The sequence below is a fragment of the Cyprinus carpio genome, chromosome A18 (genome assembly GCF_018340385.1).
Source record: "Cyprinus carpio isolate SPL01 chromosome A18, ASM1834038v1, whole genome shotgun sequence".
In the NCBI taxonomy this organism is placed as follows: Eukaryota; Metazoa; Chordata; class Actinopteri; order Cypriniformes; family Cyprinidae; genus Cyprinus; species Cyprinus carpio.
Window position 1 is genome coordinate 25,395,520 of NC_056589.1, and position 23,112 is coordinate 25,418,631.

The following is a 23,112-nucleotide window of genomic DNA, read 5'->3' on the forward strand; positions in this document are numbered from 1 at the left end:
TGTTGCAGTGTTTCCTAGTGTTCACTCTCACACTTACCATTCCAGGTGGACACATACAGCCAGACACACATCCCTGACTGACACACTCCAGGTCCAGATTCTGGCAGGTCTTGGCACACTCTATCCCAGCATCCCTCACACTCTCACACTCAAACCGCTCCAGTGGAGGAGGACAAGTGATAGAGCGCCGCCCTACAGGTGAAAAACACACTCAAAGAATTCATTATATGTACTTGTCTAAGCCACTTAACAATATTCTATCCACCTGTGTATCACTGATGTGCAACTGAGCAAGTGCACAGAGATATGAAAGTGAGGAGGAATACCTCTTGAAGAAGAATGTTCGTCAAAGAAGAGATCAGACAGAGTAGATCCAGTGGCTTCATTAGAAGTGCATTGCATGGATCCACTCTCGCATACACTTCAAGAAAACATACACAGAAAAACATTAACACTGACATTTAAGACAATAATAAATACACACACACACTTATATATATATATATTTATATATGTTTATCTGTATATGAGTTCTGTGCGACACGGGTATTTGACCAAACATCAGGCTACCAAAGAAAGCTGATGTGCATCTGTTTATTAAATTACTGTGCTGTTTTTTCCTGCTAACCAGATGGCGTGATGGTTCCCAATCATGTCGTTTGGTTCAAAGATCTCTCCCTTATGGTGGCACGAGCAGTGTTCGGGGGGCACACACTCGCCCGCGTCGCTGAGGAGCAGTCCTTTGGGGCAGAAACAGCCTTCCTCACAGAAGCCACCACAATCACCGTCAGGCAGCGACAGAGAGCGGCACGTCTGATTACACACACTCCCACACACCTCATACACCTGGTCATCCGGACAGGTCAGTTCTGTCCAAACACACACACAGACACACGTGTTTGCTCTTCTGTCCTGAAGAAGACCGTCCATTGACTTTTGTTATGTAAATCTTTAAAATGCATTTTTAGATTTTCAATAACACATTATTTAGCATTTTTATTCAGCTGGTTTGCTGTTTTAACATACAATACACTGCAAAAAAAGACTTTCTTATTCAGTATTTTTGTTTTGTTTTCCATAACAAATATCTAAACGTTCTTAAATCAACATGCATTTACTTTAGAAGCATAATGAGTCAACTTGTTTCCTTTGAAAAAATTTTTTTTTATACTTATTAAAACAAGAAAAAAAAATACTTTCAAAAAAGTAAAAAATCTATTTAAATGTAAATTTAATCATATATAATTAATATATTTTAATAATACATGTAATCATTTAAAATTATTTTTCTTACCACATTGGCAGATATTTTTCACATTCTAATCAAAAATTTACTTAATTTTGATATATATTTCAGATAACAAGACATAATATCTTCTTTACAAGTTCTCAATTCCAAAATGAAAATATATTTGAACTGAAAAATTATATAAAATACTAAGAAAAAATAAAATACTAAGAAATAAAAACATATTCTGTATGGCATTTAAACACAGAATGAGATATACCACAGTATCCATGTCCCCTCCAGTTGACTAGCACTCCCTTGCCTGCGCAGGCGGCTGCATAGCTGCGAACAGCATCGCACAGGCACACTTGGCCGTCTGCGCAGGAGCAGACGTCATAGCGGCAGTTTTTAACATATGGCTCAGGGTTGACCACAGAATGACAGGGCTCAAACTTCTCAGAGAGCAGCACAGCACAGGCCTCTTCTGCAAAACGTACTGTAGACAATATGACACGTTATCTCAGGGTCTTTGTTGCCCTCTGGTGTTCAGTGCATACTGTATATAAATCATGATTTCATACTAGCAGCATTCAAATTAAATGATAATTCCTAAAAGTGCATTTATTTATGTATCTTTACAGGTTTGTAACTGCCATTAATTTGTGTTTTTGAATGAAAATTCTTAAACTTTTATATGTGGTGTCCCTGATTTTGCACATTGTTCATATACATGCATCTGTATGAGTGTGTGAGTGTGTGATACCTCTCTTAGGGTTTAAAATACAGGGATCTGAGGGTTGCAGTTGAACATTGTCACAGTCTGCGTTCATCTTCCATGCGTTGCCGAATCCTTCGACGCGTGTCTCCACCAGCCCGCCCACTGTTAAGAAGTCGTCTCCTTGGTTACCATTATAATTACCGCACAGACCGCACGTTTTCCCGGCATAGGCTGGGTTTAACTGTAAACACACACACATATGCTCACATATCAGGTTTGCTGCACAGGAGTATCTGATACATGTCCCAGATTCTGTTTTTCACACACAGACTCTATTATAAGCGCATGGGAATTATTTATACATTATGTTCAGCACATAAAGCTCCCAGCATTCTCATACACATGACAATCTGATCCTCACTGCTGGAAATTCCAGCTAAAACCAGTTTAAGGTGGTAGATTGTCTTACAGGGCATTGGATGGTTGAAGGTGGTCGTTAGCTAAATCAAACTGGTTTAAAGAAGATGCTTAGCAGAATGTTCACGCTGCTTTTTGTTCAATACAGTGAAAATGAATGGAAAACGGAGGCTATCAAACTTAAAAAAAGACAAGAAAACACTATAAAACTGATATCATGATTATTATAAAGGTGGCCCATTAAACTGTATTCCAATGTGTCTTGAGGTGCAATATTTGAATATATTCCAGTATAAATACATAACAACAAATATTGGGCATTTCCTCACACAAAACAATCATATGGCTTCAGAATATTTTAAATACTGCACAAAAGTAATGTGTACCACTTTTATACAGCCTCAGTTAATATTCATCTTTATTCCGTAATATAGAGCTGTCAGAATTTTCTTTTTCTATTTCATGGAAAAAAGTAAGTCTCACAGGTTTGGAATGACATGAGTAAATAAATGATGACCAGTGTTATTATATTACTATTTTTTTATATACTATTATTTTATTCAATAATACTTTGAATTACCTTTTATTTTTATATATATATATAAAATTGGTGCTTTTGTCATTTTATTTTTAGATTTTAATTTAGCTGTTTATTTGTTGAGTTAGTTGGCAAGGCTAAAATTTCTATTTCTATTCATTTCAAGTTTTTTAATTTTTCATCTTATATTTATATTTTATTCTATTTCAACACTTTTAAATGATCAATTTAATTTTTTTAACAGTTTAAGTTTTCAGTTTTAGTTTTTGATAACAATAGCAACACTAATGATGACACAATTTTCATGTATTGGGTAAACTTTTCCTTTAACCTGGTCAGAGCTGGTTGAGCTTGACCATGTTAAGTTGGTATAGCCTGGTTTTTCCAGCAGAACACACTTACTCTGAGCAAAACACGTCCTCTGCCATCCCAATCCAGATGTAGATTGTCACCATAACGCAGTCTCACAGATGACAACACAGTATTCTGAACTCTTAATGCACCTACACACACACACATACACACACACACATTATTGTTATGAGGTGCTATGATTTGTACACCTCTGTAATTACATTACAACTGTCCTTTTATTTGAAAAAAAAAGGCATCTGTATGTTCTGTGTATTTCATGCTGACAGACCATTAATTAGGGGTGTCTGCACGTCTAGTCCATCCACAGAGACCACGCCCCCATGTTTGAGGCGAACCGTCTGATTGGGCAGATCATGAAACCTCAGTGTAATTGATCGTGTGCAGACAGCATCTTGGTCATCAGCACATGAATAGAAAAATACAAACATAAGTGCACATCCTAACCAACAAGGTATAGTGTACATACCATAGGGAAGATTTCAGACCTGTGCAGTCTCAATGATGACAGAAAAAGAGTTGCCCTGGCAGTCTTTAGCCAGCAGATATTGACAAATACCACTGAAGGTGAAGAACTTATTGTCAAAGGTCTTATAATGGGACTGTCCTGTCACCAGACACTCCCCTAAGGAGAGACAGAACAAGAAACCGATTAGATAACAATGTTTTTTAAAAAAAAAAAAACATTCTCTCTTAAATAAACCTAAATAAAGTTCAACTGAAATAAAAAAGTATTTATTTAAATAAAATCTAATTCAAAATATTGACAAAAATATATAACTATAACTATATTATATCTCCATAATATATATATATATATATATATATATATATATATATATATATATATATATATATATATATATAAAATAAAATAACACTATACTGTAGTAATGTTTGCTAATTGAGGCATTCAGAAATATTTAACATCAACATAAAACTGAATTTTCTACACATTTTTGTGTCATAATGTGACATATTTCCTGGTGAAACAGGATATTCTGTATTTCTTATTAGAATGGAGCTGGACTGACATTAAATGACATTAAATTAATAGTTAAGTTACAAATTCACATTTACCAGGGCATTCTTCATTGGTGCATTCCCATGATCCATGGCGACAGACGCTAAAAGTTAAGGTCAGTTAAGATTAGACAATGTGTACAGATACAGCAGCCACAATATTTGAATGCATTGCTTTGTAATGTGCACGTATGTGTTTGTGTGTGTGTCCCACCATGTGTTGCAGTCCTGCGATATGGAGGAAGCAGGAGGGTATCGGCGTCCGGCATGCATGCAGGAGCATTGAGAGACATCAACACAACGATCTCCATCCAGCACCTTACCCGCTGACACACACATTTCACACATTCAACACTGAGCAGGAAAAGGCACACTACAAAAATAACCCTTCGAGATCAGTATCTGTGTCTTGTTTTTCAGTAGAAATATCTACAGATAAATTTACTTAAAAAGCTAAATTTCAAAAGATTGCATCAGAGAAAATGTAATTTATTCCTGAAATTTTAAAGCTGAATTTTTAGCATCATTACTCCAGTCTTCAGTATCACTCAGAAATCATTCTAATATGTTGATTTGCTGCTCAAGAAACATTTCATATTATTATCATGCAGATTAATATTTTTGTAGAAACTTTTTTTTAAGATTCTTTAATGAATAGAAAGTTCAAAAGAGCAGCATTTATTTGAATTAGGAATCTTTTGTAACATAATAAATATCTTTACTGTCACTTTTCTGTATAAACTCTTCTAGATTGGTGGACAGGTATCTCTCTCACCTGGACAGTTGCAGCCGTCAACACACTCCTCCTTGCAGACTTCCTGGATGTTTATATTCTGACAGGAAGAGGAACAGGTCGGGGTGCAGTCGCTGTACTCCATGCCAATAGGACACTTAGGGGCTGAGCAAATGGAAACATGCATTTATTTACACATGGTCAATATCAGACTTATGTAAAATGTATTTATACAATTGTGAAAGTGAGTATGCATGTATTACTCACAGCACTGGCTCTGTACATGCCAGTTCGGCAGTGTTATGCCGCGACTGGCACAGGTACGGGCATATTCCAGGATGGCCTGGCACACGCAGTCGTCTCCCGTACTACAGTGACAGGCATCAGACTCGCACACGGACACAAATGGAGCCGCATCCACGAGGTGAGCACAACGCAGGTAGAGCGCAGAGCTGCTCATGGCTTCACACCGTGACATCTGATCCTGAAACACACACAAACACGCTCAGAAATCTATATAAGGCACACAGAAGGATGTTTTTGTTTTGAAGGCGAGCGTCTGACTTTAGCTGAATCTCCAGTGCTGTTGCAGCTCTGAGACGGTGGCAAGACGCGTTTACAGGGTTCATCTGCTCCTTTCATGGCCCAGGAGTTTGCATAGTCATATGGTTCATCTGTCAGAAAACCTAAAATACATAGCTATATTTAGTATTGAAATATTTTATTATTATTTTTATTGCCATAATGTGAAAATTAAAATTTTATTAAATGTTTTTATTTAGACATATTTCGTACACACACACACATATATATATATATATATATATATATATATATATATAGATGTGTGTGTGGGTGTGTGGTGTGTGTGTGTGTGTGTGTGTGTGTGGGTGTGTGTGTGTGTGTGTGTGTGTGTGTGTGTGTGTGTGTGTGTGTGAGACCCTTAAGTTGTTGGGGTATATTTGTAGTAATAGCCAACAATACATTGTATGGGTCAAAATTATTGATTTTTCTTTTATGCCAAAAATCATTAGGATATTAAGTAAAGATCATTTTCCATGAAGATATTTTGTAAATTTTCTATGGTTAATATTTTTTGATTTTTATTTTATGCCAAAAATCATTATTTCCTACCGTAAATATATTAAAATTTAATTTTTGTTTTGTAATTTTTTTTGCTTTTTTTTTCATTTTGAGATTTTAGATTTTCAAATAGTTGTATCTCGGCCAAATATTGTCCTGTACATAACAAACCATACATCAATGAAAAGCTTATTTATTCAGCTTTGAGATGATGTATAAATCTCAATTTTGAAAAATTGTTTTGTGGTCCAGGGTCACACACACACATGGATTTGTTATTTTTTATGATTCTCAATTATGTATAAATGTTTATTTTTAAAGGTTAAAAAAAAAAAAAAAAAACACACACATATACATGTATTAAAATATTGGTGGCACTTTATTTTCCTCCTGTTTCTCATGTACATACTATGTACTTATTATAGTAATTACAATAACTAGGTAATAACTAGGTACTAACCCTGATTCCTGAACCTACTCCAAAACCTAACATTACCCCATGTAGTTACCTTATATTACCAGAACTTTCTTAGGTATGTACACTGTAGGTATACCGTAAGTACATGTAAGTACACATACTGTAAAACAAAGTGATACACAAATGTTTTATTTTATTACTTTTATTTTTATATTGAAATGTTTTATTTATTTTTTCCATTTTAGTATTTTATATAAATTTTAATTAATTTATGCTTATTTTAATTTTTATGATGAAACTTTTTATTAGAACAAATATTACGACAAGAAAACAAATTATTACACAATATTACCACTTTTTTTACATATCAAAAAACAAAAATATTACACAACCACTAGAGAAAAGAAATGGTACTTAATAGATAATTAAATTGCAAATTAATTAAATAAATACTTAAAGAAATAAAAACTAAGTGCTCATTTTAATTTTTAAAAACTGATTGTATCCAGACAGGAAAACTCAAAAATAAATTATCCAGACACATTAAGTTAATTATGAGTTTGTTTGTTTGTTTTTAAATAGTATTTAGCAGCCAACTTATCAAAAAATATGCTTTATATTTAGGGTGAAATTTGACCATTACACCTTCTTAGGTTTCACCTGTTCAAACCTGTTATCTTTCAGCTCTGTTATCTCTAAGTTTCCCTGGCTCTCCGTATCATGCGGTTGACTCATGTGAAAGATTATGTTCTAAATTTAAACACAGCTGATATGTGCACCATTAACTACAAAAGCTGTAATACAGAACGATGACAGGGCACTAACATACTGTACCCCTCAAACACACACACAAAGCTCTGAAACAAAGAGCTTTCTACTAAAACTTTCTAATGTTTTGTCTTCAGGCTGAACACTGACGCCACCTATTTCCCCAGCTCATATCAGTCAGCATCCTGTGCACTGCTTTTCACACATGATCTTACCGAAAGAGAATTTGAAAGGTATGTTTTTCGTTATTTCCTGCATTCATGTCTCACCTTCTTGTGCGGTGTATTCATCCTCTATCAAATAATTGTAGTTTCCACACAGGCCGCACGTACGGTTGCTGTGCTGTTTGGCGAGCATTAGTTGAATGTTATGAGAGGGATCTATACGGATGGAGAACCCAAACTCTTCGCTCCATAACCGAACATACCCCAGCTCATACCCTGCGAACACAGAGCTCGATGCATACGGCAATGGGAGCCTGGAGGGAAATTCTGAATTATATTTTATATGCTCTATTCTGCTGAAAAGACAAGCATAGTTTTTTTTATATGCTGGTGCCACAAACCAGGCTTCTTAACTACTTTAACCAGCAACGATAAACCAGCATAAACCAGCCATGATAGTCTTAGCTGGTATTTTCAACAGGGTATAGTGATATAAAATGTATATAAAAATTATAAAAACTAAAATAAAAATCAAATAAGGGAAGTACAATATAAAAAAAATATTTTTTGATGAGTAAATTTTACAAGAAAATACTACTTCAAAATTTCATGTTTAATTCAGTGTGTTAATTATTTCTTTGTAATTATTCATGAAATTTACTAGTGGTTTCTGAGTTAAAACACCTTTTTTTCTTCAGTGTAGAATCATCTTTTTTACAGTTATTTTTCACATTTCAGTTTTTAAAAAATGTTTTTCAGTTGTTTTTTCAGTTATCATTTACATTTGAAATTCCATTAGCAATCCATAAGCATTTTGCTTTATTTATTTATTTTTTACTAGGAAATGTACAACTTGTACCTCTCTGCTCCTTGTGACAGTGTCCCATCAACAGAGAGGTGAAGCTCGAAGAATTCTCCCAGAAATAAAGTCACTCCTTTCCTCTTTCCATGAGAGAAATCACCTAGACATAAACATACACAAAAGAAGGCATTTTATTATATTGACAGTGTAAAAACTTTGCCATAGCTTGTTTAATTTAGGAAAAACTATGTTTATATGTGTGTGTGTGTGTGTGTGACTGGCTTTTACCCAGTATGGAGAAGCTTCTGTGTTGGCAGTCTCCAGCCAGCATGTAGCTGCAGTCTCCGGGGAACTCATAAATCACACCGTCAAATGTTTGTATATGCTGCCGGCTAAACAGACTACAGCGACCAGACCCCTCGACTGACACCAATCCTACAGAACAAAGAGGTAGAGAGTTAAGCACTTGCACACTAGATTGTAATCAAAGTAACAGCTAATGTTCCAAAGTTTGGGGTCAGTAAGATTTTAAATGTTTTCGAAAGAACCATGCTTGCATTTGTTTGTTCAAAAATACAGTAAAAACAGTAATATTGTGAAATATTATTACAATTTAAAATAACTGTTTACTATTTTAAAGTATTTTAAAATGTAATGTATTCCTGTGATGCAAATAATTCCTGTTTTCTGTCAAATAATCCTTCAGAAATCATTCTAATATGCTGATTTGGTGTTCAAGAACAACATTTATTATTATTATAATGTTGAAAACGGTTGTTCTTAATATATTTGTCGAAACCTTGATATGTTTTTTCAGGATTGAATTATGAATCGAAAATTAAAAAACAGCATTTACTTTAAATATCTTTACTATCACTTTTGACCAATTTAATGCATCCTTGCAAAATAAAAGTTAAAAAAAACATAACATTTAAAAAACATCTAAACAATACCATGAGAGGACAGGAGATGCAAACATGCATGAGCATCCTCGATTCTAACCTGAAAAATTCAAGATGAAAACCCACAGGATTATACTCCATCCTTTCCATCTGCACGGTTCCATCTGATTAAAGAAAGAGAAATAAATCATAAGAGTTAATCCTAAGAGTCCAGTTAGTAATCACCTCAACCAGCCAGAACACTCTAGGAAGCAAACAGTAGATACTGCATTGCAATGTTAAGGGACCCTGTTCTTTTTTTCCCACAAAATGTCAAAGTCTAATGCACAATTGCTGGCCATCAACAATATACTGAAGTGACCATGTGGGGGTTTCATTTAGTGAGAAATAAAAGCAGGAGCCAAAGCAAAAGTTCAGCTGGAAGTGAAAGACAAAGCACAAATCTCTGAGCACCTACAAATCTGTCAGAGAGTTTTAGACAGCTAGCACAAAAAGAATGCTGTTATTTTTGAGCATGAGCTTAGAACAGGAAAACTGAGCATATTATATTCACAAACACACACTGTATGTTACCATGCATGCTTTAATAGCAAAACATAGGCCTGAAACAAGCAAACATATGTACAATGCTTCAGACTCGCTAATACAAGGATTTGAAATAATCACAGAAACAAATGCATATTTAATGCATTTTTAAGATAGCGTGCTGATAGTGTGACACCTGTTACCTTTGACCTCTGACCGGCTGCAGGCTCCCAGCAACAGGTTCTCTGAAGTGCTTTCTGTACTAGGTCTTTGCTGTCCAGTGTCTTACAATCCTGAAGACATGACTGGAACCCAGTCTAGAAGGTAAGAACTGCTTTATAAGAACGAGAGAGGGAGGGATGGTGTGATTTCCGTTTTTAAACTCATTTAGAGAGGACAATAGGAGGAAGTCTGGGCATTGGAGGAACTGAAGGATTAGTCTGGCAGTGAAGACAGATAAGACAAACCAAAAGAGGACATTAGTGCCAAGCCAAACAGCACACACACGCACACAAACCGCAGCACATGAAGTTCGTTGGCTGTCTGTTTTGATGTTTCTCTTAAATTTGATGTTTTTGTATTAATTATTAGAAAAACCTCACTGCAACACCGTAATCAGAGCATGTTCACATGAACTTCATGCCCTCATCATTAATATAGGCCTTTTCATTCTACCTTTTGTTGATGACCCTGAACTTGCTGGCAAAAACAATAGTTCATGTCTTACATCATATCCTTGCTTCTAGATTGTACAGTATATCTGACACAGTACTGAGAAGTAATTTGAACAAAGGCCCAACAATATGCTAATATATTAGCATAAAATAGGCTGAATAGGAAAATTGACAGCTTTAAAGGACCCCAAAAATGGAAATTTGCTGAAAATGTACTCTACGATGTAGATGGGTTTGTTTCTTCATCAGAAAAGATTTGGAGAACTTTAGCATTACATCACTTGCTCACCAATGGATCCTCTGCAGTGAATGGGTGCCGTCAGAATGACAAACAGCTGATAAAAACATAATATCACAATCCATAAGTAATCCATGTGACTCCTGTCCAACAATTAACGTCTTAAAATAAAAAGCTGCATGTTTAAATCCATCAAGTTTTTTTTTTTTTTTTTTACTTTAAACTGTTGTTTTCGGCATAAATACCCCAAAAAGTCCATAATACATAATAACACTATCCATTTTTTGCTGTTCTCTCACATCAAAATCCACCAACATATTTGTTTAGAACTGTTCTGGACTGTTGATTTGCTTGATTTGTGCATATTTCTCTCCTGATTCAGACAAGACACTTTTTTTTATATAATGAATTGTATAATGGAGGTTTGTGATTGTTTTTTTTTTGAATAATACAAGACACTTTTTTTTTTTTGTTTTTTGTTTTTTTTTATATAGATCATTGTGATTATGTCCATTTTTTCATTTTATATGATACATTAGTTTCACATTTGTCTCACTGACTTTCTATTCTTCTTCACTTTCAATTTAACAGACTATCTCATACTAAAAATAAGAAAAATAACAACTGGAGCACTACAGCGGCTCTCATTGAGTCACAATTGCCACACACATGAATTCATAATCAAGAAGTACAGCATTATTAGAGTCATATACATCCACACACATATCTGATGGATAGAGATCTGGAATGTGCAAATATACATACACACACATAAACAGACACACACACACACACACACACATAAATAATTTAGATGTACTGTATATACATTGGCAGGGCCGGGTTATTGTTTATAATTAAGTTTACATCAAAACAAGTCTACAGCATGTCCACATTGCATGGTTGTGAAGGAGAGTGAAAGAAAGCATATGTCCTCTCTCTCTCTCTCTCTCTCCCTCTCTCTCTCGTGAAAGAAAGCATTTGTCCTTATCAAAAAACTAAATTATTTCCTATTATACATTAATATTCAATTAATCTTCATTTCCAAAAAGCGGGCAGATGCTGTTAACACCCACATATCTACAGATAGCCTAATAAAGTTCACAGGACATGCAACATTTTAAAATGCCTTATAGAAATTATTTTTTATTGAACATATATAAAGGTAAATACACACATGTACAGTTTAAAACAGATTACAACAAAAACAATACAGTATATATATATATATATATATATATATATATATATATATATAGTATATATATATATATATATATATATATATATATATATATATATAAAAACCTTTGCTAAATCACTGCCTCCCTTATCCATACAACACAAGTCAATAGCACATTATAAAAGTACTTCATGCACAACATATATGATTTTAAGGCTTTAACATTGCTGGAAGTAGAGATAGTATCCTAAGAACATTTCAAGTCTTTACAAAAAAATAGACATTTAACAGACAAAAAAATTGCATTTATAAATAAAAAAGTTATCTAGGAAAATAAATGGATTTTTTAGAAAATACTTGTCTTTTAGATTCATGTTAGAGTTATAAAAACCAAATAAGACATCCTTAAACATCAAAGAAAAAATCTCTAAGACAGAAGCACGTACAAAAAAAATTTCCCCCCAAAAGGTAGCCTACAGTGGAAGAAACCTCTGGGCTCTGCTCTGACTGTTGTGACGTCATTCCATCATGACGTAATTCCCAGAGAATAAAGACCGAGTGGATTTTACGATAAAATAAATGGTTTAAAAAGATTCCTCGCAAAACTCCAACAACCGTAACTAAATAAAGCGTATGCACGATTTTCAGTAATCCTCCAAAAACAGCAACCGGGTCGATGCAAAAAGTGTTCGACCCTTAGCACGCTCAATTTTGCCTCACCGAGTAAACGATTGCAAAGTTGATCTTTGGCCGGAGGGATAAGGGTCCGTGTATCTTTTGGTCATTCGATGAGGCAGTGAGTTTTGGGTGTGAGTTTTTTTTTCGGTCACACAGCGCCTATCTACACGCGCGTAAAGTCACACAGACACAGACTCTTTACTCTTTCATTCAGCATTGTGTGTGAGAAGAACAGACTGCTGCGATGGCGGCGTTGACCGGAGGACAGATGTGCGTCAAGTATCTGATGTTCTTCTTCAATTTCATATTCTGGGTGAGTGAGAAATGATTGATGTGTGCAGATGTTGGCTCGCGCGCGGGACGTTGTTTTATGATCGCACGCGATTTTCCTCAAAGATTCATTGATAAATGCGTGTGCACACAGCGTCCCGTTTAGATTGTAATTAATGACGTAGGGACGTCTGTGTGAAGCAATGCAACGGGACTGCGACCATTTGGCTGACCTAATTTGAAGGTTTTCAGCTCGGATTTCAGGACCCTGGTCGTGCAGTTAAAATAGGCTACTGTGTTTGTTTGTTTGTGAGAGTCAGCGTGCGTGCGTGTGTGTGTGGGGGACAAGTACTGAATTTTGATAGTGTTTCCTTTGATTCCCCTCTGTTCGTGTTTGTGTGTGTCATGTGTTCCCTCTCACGGCTGGACAGGCGCGTTCTGGTGATGTCCGACTCGTGAGCAAACCGGTTCTTTTTAATGAATGTTCATTTTTAATGTCTGAAAGTGTCCAGTCTCGAATTCGAATTAGTGTTCGAGTTAGCATGCAACTCTTAAGATGTAGACAGTTTGTGGCTATATTGTACACAGTATGCAGATTTTTATAGTGCGCAGCAGTCGGATTCTGGAAGTAAAATCTCATTTATTTTCTACATATTTAAATTGATTTTAAAGACCTACTGTGAGCTTCGAGGTTGTTAATCCATGCTTTTGTTGAAGACATCAATTTGCATTATTTCGACTTACATTTTTAAAATAATTTTGCATTTTTAAATAATAAAAAATTTCTGGTGAAAAACATTACTCAGAATCACAGCAAGTAAAGTGTGCTGATTTCCAAATACTTTTTTGCTTTCGATTTATTAACATTGTGATTAACCTTGTAGCCGGATGATTTAATTCATTAACTTTTTAATGAAAAAAAAAAAAAAATCCCTTTGGAAAAATGAATGGGAAACATAGTTCAAAAAGTTGGCAGACACTAATGCACTCTATTTATCTAGAAGGCCTGAATGAACTACTGCATGCTAAGATGCGCAGTATGCAACCAGGGCACACTTTAGAATAATGTATCCCACAATGCAGTGCACCTGACCTTTACTTCCATTTTCAGTGTGAGGATGAACATGGAAAGTAATATCAATCACACTTTCTGAAATCTGCTTCTTGACTCAATTTTATTCAAACATTAAAAACATTTTTTGCAAAACATATATTATTGGCACAACATATAATTGCAATCCAAATATACATAATTCCTATGCTATATAGCATGCAAAAGCAGTTTGCATTATAAATTGTCACCTAACATGTTATATTTAAGAAAGCAACAACATGCAATCAAGCTTGCACAGTATGTTTTGGGCCTAAATCCAGTTGGGTCTGCTCTGGTGTTTTTTTTTTTTTGTTTTTTTTTGTTTTTTTTTTGGCAGTACAGATCGCACCACACTGCAATGTTCAATCGGATGTTCAATTTCATGCCAGATTTCAGCAAACTGCAGCATATGCATAATCAAAAAGAATGAGATTTTTTTTGTAGTCTCATCTCAAATAAAATTAAGTTGCACCAGCTGGAAAATGGCCACAAAATGTTGCCTTTAAAGAGATCAATGATTTGGTCCCTCAACAGTGCTTATACATTACAGGAGAGCCAGCCTATGAATAGCTTATTTTTGTTGTCTGTCCACATTAAACTGGGAAAAAATATCACCTTAAACATTGTGGTGAAACAAAAGACTAGATGTGAATTTTGAACCATTCCATTGAAGTGAAATGATTCACTAAATGAATCGCTAATTCATCAACACAGTGAACGCAACCCAAAGCCGTATGGTGTGTGTGTGTGTGTGTGTGTGTCCAGCCCGAGGGTTTATGTGAGCACACGTCCTAGATTGTCTTTAATCTGCGGGCCTATTTATAGAGCATGATAATCTCATGGACAAACTCACTGTAAACTGCATTTGTTGGGTTTTTATGGGGGAATAACATGCACATCATGAAATTGTGTTTTTGTGCGTGTGTGTTGGATTTGGTCTCATTAATTTGCTCTCTGTAAATATTACTAAATATCATCATTACTTAACACCTTCTCTGAGCACACACACACACACACAGAACCTGCAGGTCTGTTGAACCATTGCATTAATGAGGAATTCTCCACGGGCTCTTCAACTGTCTTCTCTGCCTGGATAGAGACTAAACTGCCCATTTATTTAGTGACCAGAAATTTAAACATATCGTATTTGCGACATAATCTTTTTAACAAGAGAGGACAAAAATGTATTTATATATTATTTATATAAATACTGTGAAGTATTTGTACACCATGGTAGCATGTGTTGTAGTCAATTTAATTTTAATAAAAAATATTTTTTTATTAATTTCCTCGAAATTATTTCATTAACATCATAGTCATGAGCATGAGATTTTATTTCTTAGTTTTCTTTTATTATTATTATTTTTGTGCAATATGATATGGGAATTGAGAGGTAAATGTGATTGATGATCATGAAAATGTTGCAGTGAAAAACATGCTTCTTATTTATAAGCAAAATATACATTACTTTTGTTTGGTGTGAAATTTGGCCCAGGTGGAGCATTAGAATAGAATGCAGTGTGAAGTCACCTCAAGACTTGTACTGAGCGCACAGCATGCTGACTCTCACATACCTGTGAGCTCCTCCCAATGTGCAACATGCAGACATTTTTTACTTTCTGTTTCTCTTCAAAAAAAAAGGGTGGAAGAAACAAAACAGCACCTCTGTGAGCAAACTTTCTTGAAACTGATCTATTTAGCTGTGATTGTGCAGGTGAACGAATACGGTTTGTTTCCCTGAACACGAAAGTGACTTGGACAGCAGCAAAATGGGTGTTTATGGATGTCCAAAATGCATTAAATATGCCATGTTTATCATAAACTTAATCATCTGGGTAAGTGCAATTTCATGTTTATGTTTTTGTGTATGATTGTGTGAAAGTAGCACGTCAACGTTTATTTGTGAGTGTTAGTGTTGCTAGTGTTTATGTGGAGTTTGTGTGTGGAATGGGGTGAAGGGTGTTTGTTTAGGTAAGAATTGCCACTGGAGATTTGGAACAGGTTTGTCAACCTTTAGTTTTTCAAACAAAAGATCTGGGTCTGAGAGAATGTATCAAAGAGCAGAATGTGAGCCCTGTGAACATGAAACTGTTGCGTTTAGCATATGAGCAGGACATGACTAGAATAAAAATAAGACATGATATAATGAAGAACCTGGTGTTAGCATGTGTGATAGTTCAGCAGATTTTTAAATCAAATGATGAAAGATGATTTGGTCGGTGTGATGCACCTGTTTGTTTGTGTTTTTGTGCATAACTTTGAAGCAAAATCTCATGGTGTCCTTGAATGCCCTAAGCTGGTTGACATTAATAATCTGCAGTCATTTTGGGTCAGACCAACAGATGTTGAATCTGATCAAATGAGTTGCACTTACTGCAATATTTTTAGTGTTAAAAAATGAAACAAGCTGGGGTTTTTTTCCCATGTGACGGAGGTTATTTTATCCCTTGATGTAGGAAGTAAAATTAGGCATGCAATTTTGCCAAAATGGCAGATAAACATGCATTCATGCTGTATATAGCATCACACGTCTGACATATTGGCAGAACTTCTGCCAGTTTTATTTGGATTCTGTCACGTAATATTGCTTGCTGGTTTCAGAAAAGATAGATCTAAGCCTCTGAGCCTATTGAGTTTTACTAAACTTGTACACCAGGGGTGGGAATCTTTAGTCACCTCACGATCCGATTCCAGAACGATTCTTGATCTACTCCCCACCCCCACACACCTTATTAATTAATTAGTTTACCGACTTGAGTATCTTAAAATCCTTACATTTACATATCCTTACATAAGTAATTAAGTACTTTTTAAAATAATAAAAAATTGAAAAAAATAATTAAAATAGTAGTAAGTGATAGCAAAGATTTATATTGTTAGAAAAGATTTATATTTTGAATAAATGCTGTTCTTTTTAAATTTTTATTCATCAAAGAATCCTGAAAAAAGTATTGCAGTTTTCAAAAAAAAATTTGGCAGCAAAACTGTTGCCAACTTTGATAATTCTAATAATAAATCAGTATATTAGAATGATTTCTTAAGGATCATGTGACACTTTTTACTGGAGTAATGGCTGATGGAAATTCAGCTTTGCATCCCAGAAATAAATTATATTTTAAAAGATATTAAAATAGAAACCATTATTTTATATTGTAATAACATTTTGCAAGATTACTGTTTTTTTTTTTTCTGTATTTTTGATCAAATAAATACAGCCTTGATGAGCATATGGCACTTCTTTAAAAAAACATTACAAGTCTTACTGATCCCAAACTTTTGACTGGTAGTGTATATATAATAGTGCAATAATTAATTTTACTGTATTTAAATTAATTGTATTTTACTGTATTTTAATTTAATCTCTAATACACTTATATAATGAATAGTTGCTAGTGAAGGATAAGGGACTGTGTGATCACGTTACTCAGGGTGTAATTTTCTTGTGGCAGTAATTATCTACATGGCATTTATGGCTTTATATAAATGCATTCATGACTATAAAAAAAAAAAAAAACTATGCCAAGACCCATATGTAAAGCTGGCAGCAAGCAGGTCGCGTTTTCCAGCCAAGTGTCTGCCATTTAGATGAATGGGAATATAAGCGGATGGCTTTTAGACCTCTTTAAATCAATAACCCCTGCTGAGATCATTTAGTGCAGTCATTTTAGCTGTGTCTTCCTAATATTAAAGAAATAATTTTGTTTTGTGTGTATTTTATTCCATTTGTAGGTATTTAATTGTGATTTATTCTCTATCTTTCGTTGTTCTATTGCAGATTGCAGGTACATGCGTTGTGGCTGTTGGACTCTGGCTGAGGTTTGATCATAACATTAAAATCTTGTTTGAAGGAGAGAACTCATCTCAAATCTTCTATACAGGCAAGTAGTTTTTTTAAAATGCTTTTTGTGTTGCTGCTTGTGATGATCAGCCGGTTAAAGTAAAGCGTGTGTGTGTTGTAGGTGTGTACATCCTCATTGCGGTCGGCGCGCTGATGATGGTCGTTGGTTTTTTTGGATGTTGTGGCGCCATCCAGGAATCCCCTTGCATGCTGGGACTGGTAATCCCCCACATTATGATATTCTCATATATCACTTTGTAGTATTATGATGTCATCAGCTGTGGGGTTTGACTGTTGTTGTTTTTCCCACAGTTCTTCTTCTTTCTGTTGATTATCTTTGCGGTCGAGGTGGCTGCTGGAATTTTGGTTTTTTCAAACCAGACGAAGGTGGGTGTCCCAAATGCTCAGTTCACACGCTCAGACACTGATGATGCACCTAATTCATGTTACTATGTTTGTGCCATAGGTTACTCAAGATGTAACGGATTTCTACAAGGAAACATACAATAACTACCAACAAACGAAACAAGAAGGTCTGAAAGAAACACTCCGACTCATCCAGCATGGAGTAAGATCTGTTTTCTTTCTTTCAAAGATTCAATACTGTGAGTCTTGTGAACACCAACTGCTAGTTGTTCCTCTGAAGCGCTCGTCGTAACAGCCTGAGAGATTGTAAACATCTTCAGAAAGCGCTTGCTGTTTTTATGTGCTCTGTGCATCAGTCTCTAAAACACTAATTATTCCTAGCTTGTTGACTCCGAAGCCTTGTTAATTTGTGATGACATCTGTTCCTCATCTCTCAGCTTAACTGCTGTGGAGTGTCAGGAAACATCCAGGTTGCTCCTGATGAGACCTGCCCTGAAAAAGAGGTGCTCGATGCTCTCATTACAAAGGTAACAGTGTTTACACACTAAAATGCTGCATTTTGGTAGTTATTATATTTAATATGTAGATGCTACTGATTACTGAGTTTGGTACTATAGCATTGGACAAAATCCATGTGGGCTATGAAGACTATGATTAAATAAAAAAAAAAAAAAAAACACATGTAAAAAATAAATATAAAAATACAGAAGCAGATGTAAAAAATGCATAAATGTGAGAAATAAAGAAGTGAAAGAATTCATAAATGTAATCTAAATACATTTCTATAAAAAAATTTTAAGAAATAAAAACAAACAAAACCAAATTATGAACTTTATTTAATATTTGTGCAGTCCTTCAAAGTATAACAAAGTACCACCAAGTCACAATTAAACAAATGTTATTTGAGGAATTATTTTAATAATAAGTGTGTTATTTTATATACTATTAGTGTTTATTCATATTTTGAATTAGATTTTATTTTCATTTTTAGGTTTTTGTCTTTTTGTCACTTTTATTTTATATTTTAAATATTGAATATTCACAATATTTGAAAAATATGTTTATTTAGCTTAAGTTTAAGTTTTTTTTTCTTTGTATTTCATATTTATATTTTAATTCAGCTTTATTTCAATTAATGAAAATAATTTTAATACTTTTAGTTTTAGTTAACAATAACACCTGGTTCATTCAAATTGTGATTCAGTGTATAAGTTTCATGTCCACGTTTTTGGTAGACACATTATAAGAATACACAAATACTTCCTTCAGATATCAGTCAGGGATTGTTAAGCAATTATTTACATTTGACCGTACTGGACTGGATTCTTCTATGCAGCAGGTCTGATTATGGAGTGCTTTTACTCCAGCTTACCTCAGATTTCATGCACTGGAAATGTTTCTGTCCTGAGGCTCCCTGCGTACGGCTCAGTTTGAATGAATCAGTGATGCACGCTGTTTACTCTAGCAGTAGAAGGTCAAGTAAGAGGTGATTGCAACATATTAACTGTTTACAAAACTCAAAAAAAGAGTTGCATTTACTAAGTGGAAGGAAAATTTATATTTTCAAAGGTTGTGCTAAAGATCCAACAGGGTTTAAGTAGACTAATGAGCAAAGTGTTTACACAGCCCTGTTACATCAGACATAAGACTGTTTTCCACTAAATAAAGACATTCATTCTTGTACTTCTCTGGATCTTGGCTCAGTTTAACCATGCATAGATAGATGGAAAGAGAGCAAAAAACACTGATAAACTGTAAGACCATAAATCCTTTCGTACCTATTCTAAATCTTGTTTTATGTGTTCAGAGCTGCCCTGATGTCATTGATGAATTCCTTAGCTCCAAACTTCATATTATTGGAAGCATTGGAATCGGCATTGGAGTGACCATGGTAAATTTTATTTAGTTTCACTGTGTGTTGAGATTTTTTGTTAAGACTTGTTCAGCATATGGACCTTGAGTATACATTTTACAACTGTAAAAGCTTCATTTTATATTTTGTAAAATTAAAAATGCCTAATTGAATTTAAATTTATATATAAACATTTTTTTTAAGAAATTTGTACTTTTTGCAAGGATGCATTTAATTGATCAAAAAGTGACAGCAAAGACATTTATAATGTTACGTAAGATTTCTATTTAAAATCAATTATGTTCTTTTGAACTTTCTGGTAATAATAATAATAATAATAATAAATGTTTTTTGAGCAGCAAATCAGCATATTGGAATAATTTCTGAAGGATCATGTGACACTGAAGGCTGGAGTAATAATGCTGAAAATTCAGCATCACATCCCAGAAATAAATTACATTTTAAAATATATTCAAACCGAAAAACAGTTTTTTTGATTTGTAATAACATTTCAAAATATTACTGTTTTTATAGCATCTTTGATCAAATAAATGCAACCTTGGTGAGCATTCTTTCAAAAATATAAAAAATCTTACCAAGTCCAAACTTTTAAACGTTTAAAAATGCTTTTTGGTAATGCTAAAAGTGCAGAGATTACAAACTGCGGTTTTAAATATAAATAAAAAAAGTATATATTATGTTCCTTGATCATAAGGCTTTTAGAAAACATTAGTTGTCACTTGACTGACATGTAACTGATGGAATGTGTTCTCCGTGTGCGCAGATCTTCGGCATGATCTTTAGCATGATGCTGTGCTGTGCCATCCGGAAAACCCAGGAGATTGTGTGAGGGTCCGGTTGCCTGGGAAACTGCCAGTATACTTGTGTTGCATGATGTCTGTCCCAAAGCAGTCTGACCTCATCAGCTAAGAGTCAGTTAGATCACAGCATAGTCAGGCTCACAATCTCTTCACGACTCTGATTGACTGGAATTCACTCTTTTTCTTAGTGCACCTGTATCACTGGTCACCAGTAATGAGAGAAAAGGCTTGGTTTAGCATTTCAAGCCCATTTGAAAAGGCCTTTAAGTATGACTTTTTATATTTTTTTATCGTTCGTAATAGATTTTAAAAAGATTAACCATTTGTTCGCTTTATTGTACTCGCAGTACTGCTTGATATGAATTTTTCTAATGTTTTGTTTCTGATTTGTGAATAGGGTCGATTAATTTACCCACATCGTTGCATATGGCTCAAATAAAAGCCAAATGATTCATGAATTTTGTGGTGGAATGTTTTTTTGGAGTATCCAGGATGAAGAGTGTTTGTATGGATCTGTTTAAACAGCCTTCACTCAACAGGCTGATAAGAGTCACTGTGAAGGGGCTGATACCCAAACCTTCATCCCGTTTCCCATAATCAAAGCGCCCCTCCACTGTGACCCTTCACAACCTCTCAGTTTCCTTAATCTTGTTTGTATCATTTTCTCTTTCCGTTCTTCCCCGCTTCTTCCTGTTTGCCTGGTCTCAATTAGGCCGAAATTTGGCAAAGCCACCCTAGTGCCGAATTTGTACACTGGAAAAGTGGTTGTATAATTACGAACCACATCTATATCCTCCCTTTGATTTCATGTGATCTCTGTGTTTCTCAAACACAACAATAACACATTGTAAAAAAATGTTTATCTCTCATAATAAGTAACAGTATGACTCACCAACAAACCCAAACAGATTGAGCAACAAAGAGATCAGAGAGTGCAAAATTATATCAAAGCACGCAGAGGCACACCCATCAAAACATTTCCTTTACTGTAATTTTATCAAAATCGCTCAAAAAAGAATTTTTCCATTATGAGGAGTCATGCACTCGTACATATAACTTAAACTCCTTTCACACACACACACACACACACACACACACACACACACACATATATATATATATATAAAATCATAAACCAAGTGGCTGTTGTTGTGTACCATGTTAACTAGTGTTGTTTTTAGTTATAGTTTTGAATTTGATTTTATTTTTGTTTTGATTTTTATTCTTTTTGTTGACTTTTCCCCCCTTTTGTAATAGTTACTGTTTTTAAAATGTCTGTATAGTATTTATTTATTTATTTTTTCAGTTTGTTGTTTTAGTACATCAAGTTAAACTAAACCCAGATGAGAAATGTTGCTTTGACAGGTAGCTGAAATAAGTGGTATTGGTTTGATATTTTGTTATATATTATTGCTATTAAATATTACTAAAAATCATTGACATGTATTATATGCATTTATGCAATAACAATCTTGTCTATCAATGTCTATCAAAACCAATTACAGCAAAAATGCAGAATGAATTATTATAATTTCATTATTGATTATTGCACTTGAACAGTATTGTTGCAATGCACATTTATTCTTTTGCTTATTGGTAGTAGTTCGTATTTTCCCCTTCAAAGGTTTTTTTGGTCCTATTCACATCTGATATACCGTGAGCTTCGTTGCCCCCTGGTGGTCTTTATGATGAATTATTTTGAACCTGAGACAACTAAACAAACAAACTTTTTAACTCAACAACAAACTCTACAATAGACTTGTACTGTGCTGAAGTCATCTTAAACCTGATGTATTTCAGATGCTCATCAATTAGAGACAGAGAAAGAACTCTTGAGTTCCTGATGAGTCTTAACAGTGCAGACTATCTGATGGCTGAAGTGAACGAGCTCCATTACACTTTTAAAAGGTTTGATCACTTTAATGTAGCTGTAGGCTATGCTAAAACAAAGAGCGAGGAAGTGTGTTATAGTCTGTAATCTTCTCTTCATCCACTTCAGTACGATACTGAGCAGATGCTGGGGCTGTTTGACTTCTCCACTTTTGTTAGCATGCGATTTGGGACAGTCTGTGTGCATCAGGACAAATTCTCAGATGGTACAGGTGGGCTTCTATTTTCAAGTTATTTCTTAAGATTTTACTCAAGAAATGTCATATGCTTAAAGGTGCTGTAAGTGGTTGTTTTTAGTTTTATTGATTGGTTTTTTTTTTTTTAAATGCATAGTAAATAAAAATACACCACTATTCAATTATTTAGGATTCAAATATGATTAAAATTTTGACATTTTATTTAATCATTTAATATGTAAATAACTGGTTAATTTTTTGACGTAATTTAATAAAAAAAAATTTTTATATAAACAGAAAAAGTGCAGATAAATGTGAAGTAGAACTCCAAAGGTAAATGCA

At 34.4% G+C, this 23,112-nt stretch overlaps 2 protein-coding genes across 3 annotated transcripts in view; one reads left to right on the plus strand and one right to left on the minus strand.

The window, feature by feature from the left end:
* The window catches only part of vwf (von Willebrand factor), a 31,178-nt gene extending 21,127 nt beyond the window's left edge, over nt 1–10,051 (minus strand). The window contains exons 1-18 of the mRNA XM_042775631.1: nt 9,895–10,051; nt 9,267–9,330; nt 8,553–8,699; nt 8,322–8,424; nt 7,568–7,776; nt 5,594–5,715; nt 5,297–5,513; nt 5,072–5,194; nt 4,511–4,622; nt 4,354–4,400; nt 3,762–3,898; nt 3,545–3,683; nt 3,304–3,404; nt 1,992–2,187; nt 1,509–1,724; nt 629–869; nt 327–421; nt 38–192 (exon numbers count right to left, since the gene is read on the minus strand). Coding sequence (XP_042631565.1) covers nt 38–192; nt 327–421; nt 629–869; nt 1,509–1,724; nt 1,992–2,187; nt 3,304–3,404; nt 3,545–3,683; nt 3,762–3,898; nt 4,354–4,400; nt 4,511–4,622; nt 5,072–5,194; nt 5,297–5,513; nt 5,594–5,715; nt 7,568–7,776; nt 8,322–8,424; nt 8,553–8,699; nt 9,267–9,330 — 2,424 coding nt within the window. The 5' untranslated portion in view covers nt 9,895–10,051. The remainder of the gene's footprint in view (nt 1–37; nt 193–326; nt 422–628; nt 870–1,508; nt 1,725–1,991; nt 2,188–3,303; nt 3,405–3,544; nt 3,684–3,761; nt 3,899–4,353; nt 4,401–4,510; nt 4,623–5,071; nt 5,195–5,296; nt 5,514–5,593; nt 5,716–7,567; nt 7,777–8,321; nt 8,425–8,552; nt 8,700–9,266; nt 9,331–9,894) is intronic.
* Nucleotides 10,052–12,608: 2,557 nt separating this feature from the next.
* Nucleotides 12,609–21,162, plus strand: LOC109110180 (CD9 antigen-like). Of its 2 annotated transcripts, none has more exons than XM_019123224.2 (8): nt 12,609–12,777; nt 17,603–17,705; nt 17,787–17,884; nt 17,978–18,052; nt 18,132–18,233; nt 18,469–18,558; nt 19,839–19,922; nt 20,668–21,162. In XM_019123224.2, the coding sequence occupies exons 1-8, from the start codon at nt 12,709–12,711 to the stop codon at nt 20,731–20,733; spliced, it is 687 nt and encodes a 228-aa protein (XP_018978769.2). In that variant the 5' UTR covers nt 12,609–12,708; the 3' UTR covers nt 20,734–21,162. The 2 variants fall into 2 exon arrangements, with proteins under 2 accessions (XP_018978769.2, XP_042631566.1); XM_042775632.1 differs by lacking the exon at nt 12,609–12,777 and adding an exon at nt 15,243–15,662.
* The last annotated feature ends 1,950 nt before the right edge of the window (nt 21,163–23,112 follow it).